This window comes from Sinohyriopsis cumingii, chromosome 14, assembly GCF_028554795.1.
Source record: "Sinohyriopsis cumingii isolate HCF-2022 chromosome 14, ASM2855479v2, whole genome shotgun sequence".
Taxonomy (NCBI): Eukaryota; Metazoa; Mollusca; class Bivalvia; order Unionida; family Unionidae; genus Sinohyriopsis; species Sinohyriopsis cumingii.
Window position 1 is genome coordinate 34,016,381 of NC_142974.1, and position 17,955 is coordinate 34,034,335.

The 17,955-nt window shown below is 34.7% G+C and overlaps 2 protein-coding genes across 2 annotated transcripts in view; one reads left to right on the top strand and one right to left on the bottom strand.

The window, feature by feature from the left end:
- Positions 1-17,955, top strand: part of LOC149783548 (uncharacterized) — a 103,411-nt gene that overhangs the window by 19,865 nt on the left and 65,591 nt on the right. The window contains exons 2-3 of the mRNA XM_089931817.1: positions 3,619-4,084; positions 7,227-7,411. Coding sequence (XP_089787943.1) covers positions 3,796-4,084; positions 7,227-7,411 — 474 coding nt within the window. The 5' untranslated portion in view covers positions 3,619-3,795. The remainder of the gene's footprint in view (positions 1-3,618; positions 4,085-7,226; positions 7,412-17,955) is intronic.
- On the bottom strand, positions 830-1,348 carry LOC149783549 (protein CFDP2-like). The gene has a single exon (XM_089932862.1). The coding sequence runs from the start codon at positions 1,346-1,348 to the stop codon at positions 830-832; it is 519 nt and encodes a 172-aa protein (XP_089788988.1).

A 17,955-nucleotide genomic window follows, 5' to 3' on the forward strand; every position in this document is an offset into this window, starting at 1 on the left:
ATCGTTGGTCACGTGGCTCTCTCCAGAGTGCAGCTCAGAGTAGTACTCCACCCAAAGCTTCATTGGCTTGCCTTTGTCTTGGATGGTATCGCCTGCGGTAGACTTCTGTGGTGCTGTCACTTTCTTCGTTGGGCCCATTGCTTTATGTATACCATCGTACATGCCTCTGATGTTACCGATATCTGCTGATGAATGGATGCTCTTTCATATCTGAAGCCTGTATTCATTGGCACACTGCCCTGCTAAACTCTGCACTTTGCTTCTGGTTGACTTGTATGCCTATAGTGTCCTCAGGCAGTGAGATCGTTTGTCCTCCAGGTGAGCACTGCGACGCACTTCTATATCTGGCATGAGTGTGACGGGGTTTTCCTCAAACCAGTCGTTGTTCTTTGACAGATTCTTACCAAAAATCCGTTTGGCTGTGTTTTACACATGATCTCTGATATGATACCATCTCTCTTTGGCACTGCCGTTGGGAAGTTCTGAATCAAACGACTTAGAGAGGGCATAAGTGAATTCCTCAGCCTTGTCTGGATATGACATCTTGCTCACATTAATGCGTGGTTTACCCTCTTGCCTAGAGCGGTGGATCTTCGGCTGAAACTTCATTTTGCAGCTCACCAGCGAGTTATCGGTGTCGCAGTCAACGTTTTTGGATGATATGGGTAAGAAGCAAATCCTTCATGGCAGACCGTTTCGTAATGATCAAGTTCATCTGGTGCCGCTGTTTGGACTGGAAATGCCTCAAAGACACTTTGTTCTGTGGCTTTTTCTGAAAGAATGAAATAATGATGCTGAGGTCGTTGTACGAGCACATCTCTAGGAGTCGCTACCCGTTCTCATTCGTCTTTTCAATGCCAAACTTGCCAAGACAGGAAGGCCAAGAGTCATGGTCGGCATCCACCATAGGATTGAAGTCGCTCAGTAATATCAAGTTCTCTTCCTTTGGAAATTTGTCGATGAGCGAGTCTAACTCATCGTAGAACTCATCCTTGGTATCTGCGGTGGCACTTAGTGTTGGAGCGTAAACGCTGATCAGGCTGACAAGCCTAGTTGTGGTGTGGAAGCGGAGGGATAACAGTCTTCCGTTTCCTTGTTGGCAGGGTTCCATCATCCACAGCAGAGAATTCCTAACGGCGAATCCAAAACCCAACTCCCTGGCTTCGTCGGTGCATTTTCTTTGCCAGAAGAACGTGTAGTTCATTTTTCTGAGGTATCCAGAATCTGGTCGCCGTATCTTCTTTAGTGAGGTGATGTCGACCCGGAGTCTTTTAAGTTCATCGTTGATGTATGAAGCCTTTCGAACATGGGTGATTACCTGGAGGTCATCTGAGAGCCCAGTCAGCATGGTCTGGACATTCCAAGTACCTAGCTTAAGGATTGTAGATTTGCTTGTTGGGTTACATTTGTTGTTTTTTGGTGCAGTAGTCGCATTCGGTTTGTCAGATACTCGCGTACTTTAAGCTCTACGTACACAGCAAGGCAGGCGAAATGTGGCGGGGGCCGCCCAGCTTGAGGCAGGAGGTAGCTGTCCAGTAAGACCTGTTGGTCTCTCTCATCATCGGAAGCATCCCTTGGCGTCTGACTCTACGCTAATGGAGCGGTGACTTATAAACGGTAAAATGTTGCTTTCCTTGTTGTTTCGACTCTGTGAGGCTATGCAGGAGTCAAGGGCGCAAGCCTTGGCAGTGTGATATGGAGAGACAGCTGTTGCCAATGCAGCTGATTCTCCCTCTCCACGCAGCTGATGGATCCAAGGGAAAGGACAAACTGATAAGTCATGTAAACAACAGCGTCGCAGGAGTTACCGAGATGACACTGAGAGCAATGCCAAGTCGCCTTAGGGACTCCGTCTCCGGATTTTCTGTTGGGGTTTACTCCCTTAGCCTTTCCCATGAGAGGTTATAGTCACAAGGCATCGACGGTTTGAAGTAGGAGTTTACCTTCTCTTAGATGGTCGACCACCGATGGATAACCAGCCCCTTCTGCCCGAAGCATCAGGTTTTGAGGTGCCAGAAAGTCGCCTGTCATCCCTTCTCCAGTTAGTTAAAACAGGTTCCTCCGGGTTTAGTAGTTAAACCGCTCGTAAAGGTCTGGAGCTGGAATTGGTTGTCAGAGGCTCTATCAGACGCAAGGCATTGGTGGATTTACAAGGGAAGTGGGGGCTTGTCTCCCACATCCGCCCCCGGCGACAATAACCCTTGGAACTCACTTCTACTACTACTACTACTACTAACAATAATAATAATGATGATAATAACAATAATGATGACGACAGTTAAACCATTATTTATTTACTTATTATGTGAAGATGGCTGTCCTGATTATTCCGGTCTCAAGTCATTGAAGTTCAGCGGTCTTAGTCTGCAGGTCCATTAAGTTTCTTTATCCTTTCCAAGTCTGGACTATTATTATTGTTGTGGACCATATTAGTCAAGATAATTTAACTGATGATTTGATTAGTGGATACGAAATGTTCAACTTTTCAAGGATTTTTTCAAATGTTTCTGTCATCCATTCTGTTTGGTGGAGGTCATGTTTTTTATCAAGTTTCTCCGTCATGGCAACACCTCTGCGATGGTCTAGTTGTTAGAGCGTTCGCCTTGGATGCGGTAGGTAGCGGTTCGAACCCCTACCGAGTCATACAAAAGACTTATAAAAAAATGGCACCAACAGCTACCTCGCTAGGCACTCAGCATTAAGAGGTTAGCGTTTGGACTAAGCGGCATGGTGCCAAGGTAATGTGACCGGGTGGAACATCATGCTACATTTCTGCGTCATGATACCCAATTGCTTGACATCACAATAAACTGCCACACTGCAGACATCATAGCGATACGACTGAAACAACACACACACACACACACACACACACATCATCATCATCATCATCATCTTCATCTTGGCAACAAACTCGAGTGCATATACACTGTATGTGATGAGATTGATCACAATTCCTCTTTTGCATATAAAATTAGGGCTATGAATATTCAGTTTTACGTCCTTAACTGTTAAAATGTACTTCGTTTTCATCATGTGTTGGCACATTTTGCACTTATGTCCTTATATAGTTCGGTTGTATCTATGGTTGTTTGATTTTTAGAGTGAAGACGGTTTTTACTCTGATACAGATATATTTTAGTTGTTTGTCTTGTAACAGACCATTCAGAACGCACCAAAGGCCACATTGTAGAGACATCACTGTAACCAGCGCTCCTATTTGTGCATTGTGCGTGCTTGTTTCTTAATCAGTCCCTTAAATATCTGTTATCTATATATATTATCAGGTTATCCCCGCTGTAAACCTAAGGCACTTATTAAAGAAAAATCGCGTTATGTCTTGACATTTGTTTTCTTTTAGTATCATCCACCTGTCTTGGATCCTTAAAGTAGAACAATTTACCTATGAAATTGTCTTTGTCTGCGATGTTCTAAGCGATCACAATGAAATTACAGTCGCATGTGAAATTAACAGATATTTAAAAATTTAATCCACAGCTTATGGTAAAAGAGATTGTGTCATTAACGTCTTCAATAAATTTACTATAGGAGATCAAAGAATATGAAATTTTGTGAAAATATATAACGCTCAATCTATACAATTTGTTTCTTTTACAGGATCGAACATGAGAGAAGACTGCACTTGACATACAAATTTAACTATGGAACTCTTGCATCGTGTATTAGTTCCAAAGACACTTACAGCGGGGAAAAAAACAAAAACAAAAACAAATAAAAGCAGAGCTTAATAGTGAGCTCTGGATATCGAGTTAGTCTCTGCAACACTACCTAAGAATGGATGATGGAAATTGGCTTGGAACTGCAACAACATTAAAAGTCAGAGCGGACAACTCAAACATCAAGGGCAAGATGGGCCACATTATGATCAGCTATCAGTGGAACAATGAGAAAGAGATACGTCGGATAAGCAATAATTTGAAGTCACATGGCTACCGCGTGTGGATCGACGTGGACAGTATACAGGGAAGTCTAATGCAGAGCGTGGCTGAGGCTGTAGAACAAGCGAATGTTGTTCTTGTGTGTATGTCTCAAAAGTACGCAAAGAGTGTAAACTGCCGGATGGGTACGTTATCAAATCTATTTGCTGAGTGCAAACAAAATTATGTTATTGTGCAAATAAATGCAGTAAATACTCCTTTGAACGACCAATCATAAAACAATTGCATAATTTTACGACATAAAAGTAATCAGACATTCGGTGTATATTATCAGTAACGTTGACCGGTTGGATTTTTGCGCATTAAAATTACTTTGATATATTATGGTGCCTTCATGGATAGTTCTTTAAACGCAGTATTAGACATGGGCATAAAGACTACTCAAATTAGAACTTGTATCACTTCATGTACAGAGATCATGTGAATGGCAGTTCATAAATCTCTATTTTACAACTCTAAGATCCTAAAGTTTTCCACCATTACTCTGATATGAGGCAATACATTAACTGTTCGGTGAACATTTTACGTTAAAAAGTATCACATTATTAGGAAGACAAATGGTGTTGACGTATGCACTGTACAAAGATAATTTCATATAAAAATTGAAGATATTTATAAAAAAATGTAAATTATGCTTCCCTTATTATGTTGCACTGAAATATTTATTTAATATCAATGCATATATAAAACTGCATAAAATATTATTTGTTTAAAAATTTATATGTTGTATAGCCTTTATAAAATATGATTGTATGTATGACTATTTGTCTCCATTGTATTATTTTACTGATTGCACTGATATTTTAAATCACTCCATATTTTGCAAATAATACTAGCATCAGTGTACCTCAGCTGGATTGTTGTCCAGCTATAGATAGTTGATGAAATTCTATCTGCTTAACGCCACGGAAATAGAGGTGACATCCGGTTTCTGAAGCACCAATTCATGAAGCTGTGAAGGCATCAATAAACCTTTAACCTGACAAGATCTTAGATATTTAGAGTATAATTAATATAACTAATAATTTTTTTCTTGTTGTAATCAGCAATACTGACGTCCAATGAACCATTTCTATCAATATGTTTTGGGTAAGAATATTAGTACGTCGTGAACCTTTACATTTATAATGTTAACTCAGCCATAGCAATATAAATATTATTTTGAATGAACTGATTTTCTGTAATTTTATAATTAAATTATCCGGAGTCCAATATAGCTTGCAAGTGGTTTCAATGAAAACTATGTATTAAATTAATATCTTCGTAAAAAGACAAAAGAAGTCATTAGATATAAGTATGATTTTTCTGGACTGATTTTAAAGAGTAATATATTTGATGTAATGGTCTAAAAGTAAGTAACAGTAAAAAATAATATATTACTCTTGAGTTCAAAGTGAAAATTTAAAAGAAACATTCTGCATTGTGAATTATGTCCCCAATAATCTGAAAATACTACCACAAGTCCAAAAGGAAAGAGTGTTCTAAATGACTTACAGCATTGAATGTGTTGATGTGACAATAGCATTGAAGGATCTGATGTATCAACAGTCTTGATTCATCCCAATGATATACTCCATAATGTCCTTGAATAAGTTCACAATAATCACATAATAGTGAATTAGTCCCAAATATCAGTAAACACTCATTTTATAATAAATAGTTTTTGAATAAATGATTCCTCTCAAATTATATCTGAATACAACTAATACTGATTTTAAAATTGAACATAAAGTAGGAATGAAATAAGTTTGTTCAATTCAAGCTTATATACAGACTGCCGCCTGACAGATCATGCAGCAAGGTGGACTGAAGTTAGATTACTTTTCCATCATCTTTGTAAGCAAGGCGAGATTTGTTTTCTTACAATTTAACTAGCAGCCTGAACATATTACATAGACCATGGTTTTGTTAAGGGAACAAAACTCAAATCCATGTAAACATGTTTACACTAATGTGTAATCTCGAATCATGGACAAGTGTTCTACGGAAAATATTGTTTTGAAGTTATCCTTACAATTGACGATCACATGTATAATTTTATACACAAAGTCTAAGATGAGGTGGGAAAATATAAATATCATTAGCAATTTCATTTTATTAAACGGGACTAGGTTTAAACAGAACATAAAGAAAGTACATAGTCGCAAAACATTCAAAACAGATTCCCATGTTCCTCTGGTATTGACTAAAATGTTTTTAAGTGATTCAGCATGATTTCATTAGCTATAATTGTTTCATATAAAGGCTTGAATCGAACGCCATGATAGCATTTAATCAAGTGCATAGCAGGTGTTCAAGATGTTGATGTTGGGAATGTAGATACAACCTACATTCACTACATTAATTGGTATTATTTACTTCCATTTTGTTTCAGTAGATATAGTATTAAAACGTCTTTTTTCTTTCTTCATACAGATAATTACAAAATAATGGACACTTGCGAAAACAAAAGAGTAATTTACGATCCCAATTCCTGCAGTTTTAGAAAAATATTTATAACTTATAACAGTAGCAAAATGTGATGACATGTAAAGTTGGAAATGCTACAAACAAGGCATATAGTGTCCCTATGTAATTTGGTGATGTCATCATATATTAATATTAATGTATCGTAATACAGGTAGGTGTTATCATATAGATTTGACATACTTGGTCAAGGTAAATCTGTTTCCAATTCATTGCAATACAGCAATAATACAGAAAGTGTTTACCTAAAGATAGGCGAGCTCTGCATTTACACTTTTAAATGGATACAAGCGTGTAGGATATAAATAGCAATAGCAAGTCACCATGAAGAAACAAAACTTTAGACCCAAGATATAATCATTAGTGAATTGGAAGAAGATACATCATATTGATATGTAGAGTCTGACCAAAATTTAAGTAATTTTTTAGTTACTTCATACATAAAATTCATACATTAAAATGTTCTCTGTCACCTCCAATATCCAGTTCATAATTGCAAGGTACTATAGTAACACAAATTACATCTGATATTAGTGGTACATGAAGACTTATACCATGTAAATACACAATCGAAAACAGTATAAGTATACAATATTAACCATTGTGCTACAAAAATATTAAAATTGTTGAATCATGTAATGTTATTTTCAGTATAAAATGTATGTTTTCTTTAAGAAGCAATTGATACAAGACATTACTGTTATTTAAAAGTTTGGATATACTTATTTATGAACGAGTAATCCATCTTTATTTACTGCAAGGATATTCACTTAATTCTGATTTTGGTTTCCTCAATTGCAGAGGCTGAATATGCATTTCAGCTTCACAAGGTTATAATTCCTCTACTGATGGAAGAAAACTACCAACCAGAAGGATGGCTTGGCATATTAATAGCAGGCAAGATATATTACGACTTCAGCGGAAAACATCCATTTGAATCGCAGTTTAAAAATTTACTTAGAGAAATATCTCATTTTTATGGAAAGGTGAGTTTGCATTCAAACTAAACACCTATGGAATGCACATTTATGACCTTAGCACATATGATGCTTAGCTGTTCTTTCTTCTTTTTTCTCTGCTAAACTTGACTCACCATAACAGAAATTAAGTCCATATATTTGCATTTGTTAAACACATACACACACATACACGCACGCACGTTCACTCACATATATATCTCGATTTTTGAGACACCTACATGAATTTGAGAAACACATTATATATTTATATTACGAATCGCAAATATGTAGAATACTGAAAGTTTGTTCTTGTGACAAAAATAAAGTGGTAATACGTATTTATAAATCAAACCGTGACAACGTATAACTCTTACAAGAGGCAACGTATCTTAGTTAATTTATGATAATTTCAATACAACAAATAATGACATAAAGTGCTGCACTATTGTGGAATCTTTTACAAGGTAATCTCCGCTTGTCGGATTTCAAATTCAGAGGTAACTCTACGTACTACTTACACAAACAATTTACTTAAAATGAAACATTGTATTATTTAAGTTTTTCACGTGATACAGATTTCTGGTTTTGAGTAAATATTTCACATTGGGCTAAAGATGGGCAAGTTATAGGTGTCTGAATTTGTACATATTATATATTAAATTTGGTCATGGTGACAGATCGTCATTAAACATAGCAAGTTATAGCGAGACAGGTTTAGCGCCCCGGACGTTCTTAATTATTAAATCGAACAGATTCCAGCTTAATATGTTGATTATACACTGATCGGCATTCAGCTGGTTTTATATATTTGGAGTTTGGCGATTTGTCAGTTTTTTTCTCTATCTATCAGCCAGACAATCATATATCTATCTTTCTGTCATTTGAACAAATGCCCTCCCTTAGATTTTCAATACGATTTTTATCCCATGACTAGAAATACACATGTAAAGTTTGACTACGTTTCTAATGTCTAGAGATGCTGTCCCAAATGTTGTATTCTATGTTCTAATTGTTCACAAAGAAGCACGTTGGAGAACCTTTCACACAGGTGTTACTGCGTTACTTAGCAACTGATTGATAAGATGTATTTAACATTCACTCACTGTTAGCTGTCCACTGGATTGTAGCTCTAGCCCTAGCTATTGCACCAATTCACCGACATAGGGCACATTGTTGATATTGCATGATTGTGTAAATTACTGTCTGACACTTATAGAAGGTGTTCAAAGGCTGAAACACCTGGAATGAATAGTACTTGCATATACCCTGGTGGCCACTATGCACACATCCTGCTGTTAAAATACTATAACACCTTCACATGAATACCTCATTTACATACACGCCTGTAGAGGTGCACAGTTTTACTCCTAAATATAATCAGAAAATGCAATATATTTATGGGATATTTTCACAAGTTATGACATTGACAGCTGATCAAAAAGAATTAATGTTTTAGTATCGATATTATATTACAAAGTGATATTAAAATGATACAAGTGGGTGTTTCCGTTTGATATGTACATATTGCATTATCTATAAGTTTAGTTATTCATTCTGATATAACTTCGCAAAACATTGTAATTTCTTGACTGCATGTACATATCTGACGAACGATATAACAAAATGAATATCCCCATTTTTTTAACTTTTGTGATTTGCTCCATTTTGGCATTATAATAATTTTTTCCAAAAGTGTTCATGATACTAAACTTGCTTATGAGGCCTCTTACAGCAATCAGGTCTTCTACATATGGACATGTGCATAAACGTACCATATAAGCTTAACGACTTGTCTAGGTAAGTGATTCGATTATTGGTGTCACTTAAATTTTGTACTTTAAAAAGTAAATTTATAAAAGGAAAAATATTATAAACCACATACAGATGGAGAGGTGCGTGGTATCAGAAAATATCCACTCCCTCCAAAAGACGAAACGGATTAGCTGTATTGCACATATTACAGTTGCAGAGTTACTATGCATTCCACTCATACGCAGTGTTAAGAGTTCGTGGAAAAAATTATGATATATGTATTTCATTATGCTTGCATCAAACAACATTTTATCGACCATTTTGCCCTTGATATTTTTTGTGCTCTCAAAATGTTTTGTGTATATGCAATCTCTCTCTCTCTCTCTCTCTCTCTTATATATATATATATATATATATATATATATATATATATATATATATATATATATATATATATATATATATATATATAAGGATTCAAAAAAGAGCTTTATGGAAAAAAAGACACTTAATGGCATAACAATCTACCCGTGTACAGACATAGAATTAGCCATATTTAATATAATTTGTCTATGTCAACATATTTTTAGAAACAAACATGACCTAATTTATCTCTTTAGGTCATGTGTCTTTTGTTTTTGCGTAGAAAGACGCACACACACTATATTAAACAAACATAATTTCAACTTAAGTATCCAATTGCAACTGAAATTATACGATTTATTCAAATTCACACTTATTAATATCTTGGGTATATAATTAGTGCAATAAATCATGAATCATTATACAAAGATAATCTGCAGAAAATAGAAGTATTACAAAAACATTTAGGAAAGATAGATTTTATTATGACTGATTATGCAAACTCGTCTGCTAATTTTATTTCAGTCTCACTTAAATCCAAAAAAAGCGACAATAAAACCCCCGTTTGTTACGGTGCTCATGTCTGATATAGAAATGTAATAGATCTATATATTGTTGTGATTCTTTATTGTTACGATCATATTGTCATAAAGTAAGAAACAGAAAAAGCAAAACAAACACGTTTTGTAAAACTTAACAAACAAGTTAATTATCAATGTTATAAACGAAAACATGAGAGGAACTTACAGTATTATGATGTAAATCCAAACTAAGTCTTATGAATATCTAGGAAAGTCCTAAATGAATTATACGTTCCATATAAATTTCAAAGCATTAAATGTACTTGTCCTCCAAGAACAGTGACGTTGTCAATATGATTCCTTTGAATAAATTATGACAGTTCCAGAATAATATTATAGTCCAAATAATGAGCACTTATTATTTTCACTGAACGGTTCAAACAAATGTTTTTCCTCTCGAATAATACCAAAGCAAAATATAACATACGACAACAGGAACACAATCAGTGTGAAAGACCCAAATTAGGAATGAAATAGATTGTTTAATTCTTTTCTTATCTACACTGTATATTGCGACTGTATTTCTCAATATACCCAAAGTGACAGAATAAACCAAACATTTTGCATCTATTTGTCCTATTCATGTGACCTAACCCAACCAATGGAACGTTACAGGATAATTCTAGAAATGTCGAAATCCCATCATCCATTGAGAACTTAAGCCATAAGTGCCATTTAAGTCTTATTCTTAAGATTATTATTCATACTGGTGAACCCATACGTAGGTATCTATTTATAGATCCTATGTAACTACATCGCTTTTAGGATACTCATGTCACGTAAACAACATTTAACTAACGATATTATGTATACGTTGCTAGCATACCTACAAATTATAAAAATTTGATAAAATCATGTACCAGGAGTTACAGAGTATACATAACATCTCCCCTATAAGGAAAAGAAAACTTTATTTTTCCATATTAAAAACATATACAAACGATACAACTTTAAAAGAAGAGGCATAATAAATGCATAAAATGTATACAAAATAGAGCAATATAAAGCTCTTATACACGCGAAAGTGCATCTGCCATCAAATGTTCTTTGCCCTTGTTGTGCAGAGTATCGATGTTGTATTCTTGCAACATCAAACTCTAACACAACCACCTCTGATTTTTATTTTCAATTTTGTTGATGAATGTAAGGAGTTTTTTTTATCATTTAATACATTGGACGGAGAAGGACCAGAATTAATATGCTCTTCAATGTGTCGCAAAGCCAAAATTAAAGCTAATCGCTGTTTCTCAATAATGGAATAATTTATTTGGTTCTTCTTTAACGTTTTCGAGAAATAGCATACTGGATGATCCTGAATTGATACGACACCAACCCCTACATGACTTGCATCAACCGACATTTTAAATATTTGATTGAAATCTGGAGCTGAACGAACTGGTGCACTATTAGGAATGGCCTTTCATTTATCGAGCTCCTCATGTCATTTGTCAGACCAGTAAATTTGATCTTCTAACCTAATAAATTGGTCAGTGGCTCAGCCATTATGGAAAAAGTTGAGCAAAATTTCCGATAATATCCAAGCATACCTCAAAATTGCACCAGTCGCTTTTTAATGATAGGCACAGGGAATTCCTGGATAGCTTTAAGCTTCTACATGTATCACAACATGTCCTTAAGATATGACACAAGCTTGACAAAATTCACTTTTACTTCGATTAATTATTTGATTTGCGTCACTCAAGCAAACGACGAGTTTTGGATAGTTTTAAAGTGATCCTTCGAGGAATGTCTGTAATTAATAAACTCGTCAACGTATGCATCACGCCAATTACACATGATGTTACCATGTTCATTAATGGCTTAAATGTAGAGGAAGAAGTTTTCATACAGATGACATAATTTTGTATTGTTAGAGCCAATGTGAACTTGCAAAAGCCGAAATGTCTTTTGTGATATCCGTTAGTGGTATCTGCCAGAATCCGTTTAACAGGTCAACCATGGTGACATATTTTGCATTTCCAATTCTGTCAATACAGTCATCGATTTTTGGCATTGGAAATGTGTCTGTTTTGGTGAAGTTGTTCACATTTCCTGTAGTCTGGGCACATACGGAAAGAATTATTTGGTTTCGGCAAATTCCAGTTACGTTTGTTTGGTTCAATAAAAGTCATTCTTCAACAAATATTCGGCTTCTTTGTTCGAACATTGCTGCTTGAGAGGGTCCATTCTGTAAGGTTACAGTTTTACAGTTTAGATGCACAATTTCAACATCATGGTAAATTATGTTTGTGCGAGTTAGAACATCTGGGAAGAAGTACTCATATTCACATAGTAGCTACTTTAACTCATTCTTTTACTGTTGCTGTAGATGCGAACGCTTATTGTCCATATTTTTTAATACTTCAGCATTTTGAAGACTGGTTGAACCAACGTCATTGCATCCCGGTTGTATGTCATCATTTAAGTCGTCTCTGTGTGGAACTAGAACAACTAAATTTATTGAATGATTTACAAGGCTGTCTCGATCAAAATCCTTCTTCAGTATATTCACATAACTGGCGAAGGTGTTATTTATGTTTCCGCATCCCATGATTGATAATTTAAATTACTTTTCTTTACAACTTTATAAGGAATATACTATCTAACCTGATGAGAATTTGAAGTATTGGCATGGACGTTACTAAATCCTGCTTTAATTGCATTTATGAGCGAGTAGACAGAAGATGATATATTAATAATTCACAATTAAGAACTTAGTCAAACAGAAAAAAGAGCATTTAGGAACTGTTTTGTCATTATTATGTTCCTCATTTTTTTATAGCTTAGAGCAATTAGAAGTAACGTGCCACTGCCACACTTTCCTGCAGTAAGTGCAAGTAGTTAGAGATTAGTTTTTCTGAATATTATCAGACGTTGGATTCTTATTAGTTGTACCAGGTTTAAATTGTTAAATACTTGCTTGAGACGTATTTGGATTTTTACTAGCCATATTCAGAGAGGAAAACGTATTGACAAATGAATCTTTGTGAGCCAAGGACTATTCATCAGCTGTAAGAGCAACGTTTTAAAAAGTATCTATCTTGTATTAATCCAAGTAATATTTGACATCACTATAGACGCAGCTCTTGAACGTTTTGTTTAGTACGAGTTGTCTAAGTTGTTATAATTTGTGTCAATCCTTTTAGAAGCTTACCACCTATCAAATTGTCGTGCTTTGTTCTATGTAAATTGGACTTAGGTTTCGTCCTTTGCTATTACATATTTTCGAAACTTCTGACGACGTGTCTCAAGTACCAGCTCATTACCCTTTAAGGTACATTCCTTCACCAAACCATAATCAGAATTTGCTTCAACTGACAGTAAAGCATAACCTTCACGAGCTTTGCCATTATGTACACGCTATAATAGCAGAATCCAGTGCTCTCTTGGCCATTTTAAATTCTCGGCCATTTTTTTCAAAATGTGAAAACTATTGATCTATATCCTATGTTTAAAAGGAGGTACTAATCGTATATTTTTTGCGAATCAAAAACTGAACTTTTATGAGAGGAGTGCTTTTTGCTTGCCAGTTCCAATTATTTTAATATCATTTGAAATTCCCTTTTCCCCTTTATTTTGCATTTGTAATTTCCTAGCATCTCTCTTTATATGTTCTGCATTTGCATGTATAATGCCATCTCCATCTATTTCTTCTTATGTTAGAATTTGTCTCTCTGTTTCCTCTTTTTCAAACTCAAGCTTTCTTAAATTCATTTCATTTTTCTATTTTAAACTGCAGGTTAGAGCCAGATTCAGACTTAATAATTAAACACAAAGCACTTGTATCCAAAATGTTCTTTTCTATCAAATATTGAATCTAAATATTTTTATTTATTGTTTTAAGAAAGATGACTTTGCCTCATTAAGATCGTATTATCTGGCAAGTTAGAAACAATTGTTTAATTTTAGAGGACACTAAACGTTCCAGGCTACGATTTAAAATAACGTTTTGCACTTTAGTTGACATTATAGAGGTTTGTTGGTTGCACTATATAAAATTAAAAGATGAAAGACAAGAAAATTTCGAAACCAAATGAATTTGAATATTAAAACAATTTAAATTTCTCTGAAATTCGTATCCAGGACGAGTCCCAAAATTTTTGTTTCTACTCTATGGTCGTAAACTAAGGAACAGGAGAAAGCAAAACTAACAAGCTTTGTAAAACGTAACAATTTAATTATCAAAGTTAATGATGACAAATAAAAGTTTACAAAAGTCCTAAATGAATAAAAAAATCCGTATTAATTTCAAAACCGGAAATGTATTGGTCCTCCAATTACAGTGACTTTCTCAAGATGACGTTGCCAGGATTCCTTCTAGTAATTTATAACAGTTCTAAAATAATATTATGGTCTAAATAATGAGCACTTCCTTTTTCCACTGGCCAGTCCAAACAAATGTTTTTCTTCTCGAATAATATCAAAGTATAACATAAAACAGGTCTACAGATTTACTTGAATGCCTCCAAACTGGAAATAAACCTTATTGATCAATTCTTTCTTTACTCGCAATTGACCGCACTTGACAGAATAAACTATAATTTTGGAGTCGATTTGACCTATTCATGTGACTTAGGACCAGAACTTTGCGGATAGCATGCACTCGTGGTCGAAATAATGTCTTTATTTTTGCAAAGAAGCCTTAATTGTACATTATGCTCAGAGTAGGACCCCCCCCCCATTTAAAAAACAAAATAAAATTTGTTACCCTAGAGACAACAGGTCAAGGCCAAGATGATCGAAGCAGAGAAAATAATTTCTGAACAGCCATTTCGGTTCTATGCTACATACCTTCATCAAAATGTATGGCGGACAAGCATTGTGAGTAAGAAAGGGACCTTTTGACTTTTGTTCTGAAAGGGTTTAGCGTGAACGTAATATGAATTGAACAAAGAAAAATTCCTTTGGCTTACTAATTTCATTATAGACAAAAATAGCTTGACCACAAAATGTTGTGTGGTTATGCCTGAGGAATATAAGACACCTACTGATAAAGTTATTCTGACTATCTAACATGGGTTGGGCAGAATAAATGTTACCATTAAAGAAATGTCCTTGTCCAAAAAATGCAAATAAATCATACAGAAACAAACAAAAAATTCATATGCACTAAAACTGTAAATGCAGACGTTGCTTCCTTGCATCTTGCAATATCAATGTTGTATCTCTTGCGGTACTAAGTGCGTCGTCATGAATGATAAACTGTGGAAACAGGCAGGTTCTTTAGAGTTGTGCAAAACGTAGAGTCCGTGCTCTTTTTATGAAACTGATTTCACCTCAGTGTGGAAGTGATTTCCTTTTAATGTTGTCGCCTAGTAGCATACTGCTAGAATTATTTTGAACGTTAATTTAGGTTCTATTTTAAACTTTACTACTGTTGCTAGGTCTAGATAACTTCGTGATAACACGCTGCAGGTGAAGTGCACCACTTTGAATTATTACGTGGTTATCATCTGTTATTTTACCTGCTGGTCAAAGGTTTTATGTCTGTTGATTATTTGCATGTGCCGTCCTTAGGACTTTGTATTGTTTGCCAGTATTGGATTATAGGTGCTAAAGGTTGCATATGTGTTAACATGTGATGTAAGTTTACTACATGGTTACATCTGTTTGTTTCCTTTTTGTGGTTCTAAAATATTTGAGAACGTTACTGTCGCTTGGTGTAAAGCTATTGAGTCACTTTTATAGCAGCATAGCCTGACAGTTACGTTTATAATCATTTATTCATCATTCGCCTACTTCCTGGTAATGTAATCATTGTCCACTAATTCTAACTGAAGTTCATTTTTTTATATTTCATCCACTACAACAATAGACAGATGTTAGTGAGTTTGAAATCACTTATCATTTTAATTTTTGCTAGTAGACTTCATCAATTATCGTATCTGTAATGAGTTTTTCATAATCATCTGGATAGTAAATATATGATCAAAATCCTTTCCACAAGGGTCTGACAGTTTTTCTTTTATTTTTCAATGAAGACATACGAACTTGGAAAAATGGGTTTTGATAGAAGATAAAATCAACAGTAGAATTATTTCCCATCCAACTGCAACATACCGTAATGAGTAGATTGTTATTCACCTAATGATTCCGACGAATTATAGAATGCACGAAAGAGTGCGTGATATCAGATTCTTTTAAATACGTTACTGGGGTTACATAAAATATTTTCAAATTTCCTCTGTCAGCAATTCATACTAGGATGATAATATTTCAAATACACCAATTTTGAAACAATGAGAAAACAAAGAATGGACAAACACGACGCAATATCATGTACTGTAATACTCTGTTATCTATACCTTTGCCACATGTAAACAATGTTACATTAACTATTCGTACTACTTTGGTGTATATCTATTACATAGTTTTATATTTCGTAAAAAGAAAGGAAAATGATGAAATGTATTTCAAAACTGTCATCTTGTTAATGATAACGTTTGCAGACCTGAAATGCTTAGAGCCTTCTTCTGTTCTAGCACGTCACATTCAGATGTCATTGTGCTATTTTGTACCTGTTCTCACTAAATTGCGTGTATGTATGTGTATGCATGTAATGTTGCGTCAGTGAAACTAGGTTTAAAAATCTCTGGATATTTGATGTACATAATGTTTGATGACAAATATGAAACATATACAAAGTGGGCTACCTTATTGCAGTATATCTTACTGGTAGATCTAAGAAGAAGTGATAATTGATTACCCTTGTGTACATGAAGATCTTGCTTAAAGACATTTGAAAACACAGAGAAATGAAACAATACAATATAGGTGCAGTTAAATTCTTTTCTTTTCATAGTTTGATTTATAATTTATTAATGTTGAAGCATTTACTTGTGTATATGTTTTCCAAGTGGGAGAAAACATGCATGAAAACACTTAGCCTTTTTACAGCTGCTCATACTTTTTGATTCGTTCTTTTATCGTGGAGGCCTCAAGTGAGATAATCTGTATTTAACTATATGAAATAACGTATTAAAAGTAATATTATTATTGTTGCTTTCGTTGTTGTGTATTCTACTACTACTACTTGGAGGATTGCCATGAACTTTTACACACACATTCATCCTATGAGCTGCATGTAGTTAGTCCTATATAAAAATGTTGCTTCTTGGCCATCCAGTATGGTGACCACAGCTTTCATCTTGAAATTATTATTCTTACTGCTTCTACAGGACGGAAAGTCATATCATCAGAAGACTTCATATAATCACTAGATTTTTTTAATGCTGAGAATGGCACTGATCATTCATGTATTTTTACAAACATATTAAAAATCTTGTTAACATTACTAGTATTGAATAGAGAGTTGTATAAACGTGGAGCTTTTACCAAGAAACTGTAAAAACGTTATGTTGGACGTTTATGCAAATATTGCTGCTCTAACACCCAACATGGCAAGCACACTGCCTTTCCTGACAATATTTATATTACTACTCTAACAATATCGATGTTCATATCACAATGAGGTTTTAACCAGCAAATCTTTTGGTGTCTCTAGTTGGTCATAGTTACAAATTGAGGGGGTCTGTCGTCTAACATGCTTGAAAATCTTAAATATCGCAACCGATCCAAACTATATTTTCAAAGGAAGAAACCTGGGTGGTTATAAAATAAAATGATGCAAATATATCCCCACAGTAAATATAGTGTAATATTTATATTGCTACATCCCTTAGATGGATGGCTAAATCTACATATGGTTTCAATAGACTTCTCTTGATACCAAGCTGAAAACAAATGAGAATCCTCCAGCTAAAATATATACAATGGTCACCACGGCTGCTAGGTTGACAATCTTGTTATCGCTATTCCTCAACAGAAAGTCATGTCAAGAATTGGTCATCACCAGAAGACACCTTATGATATCTG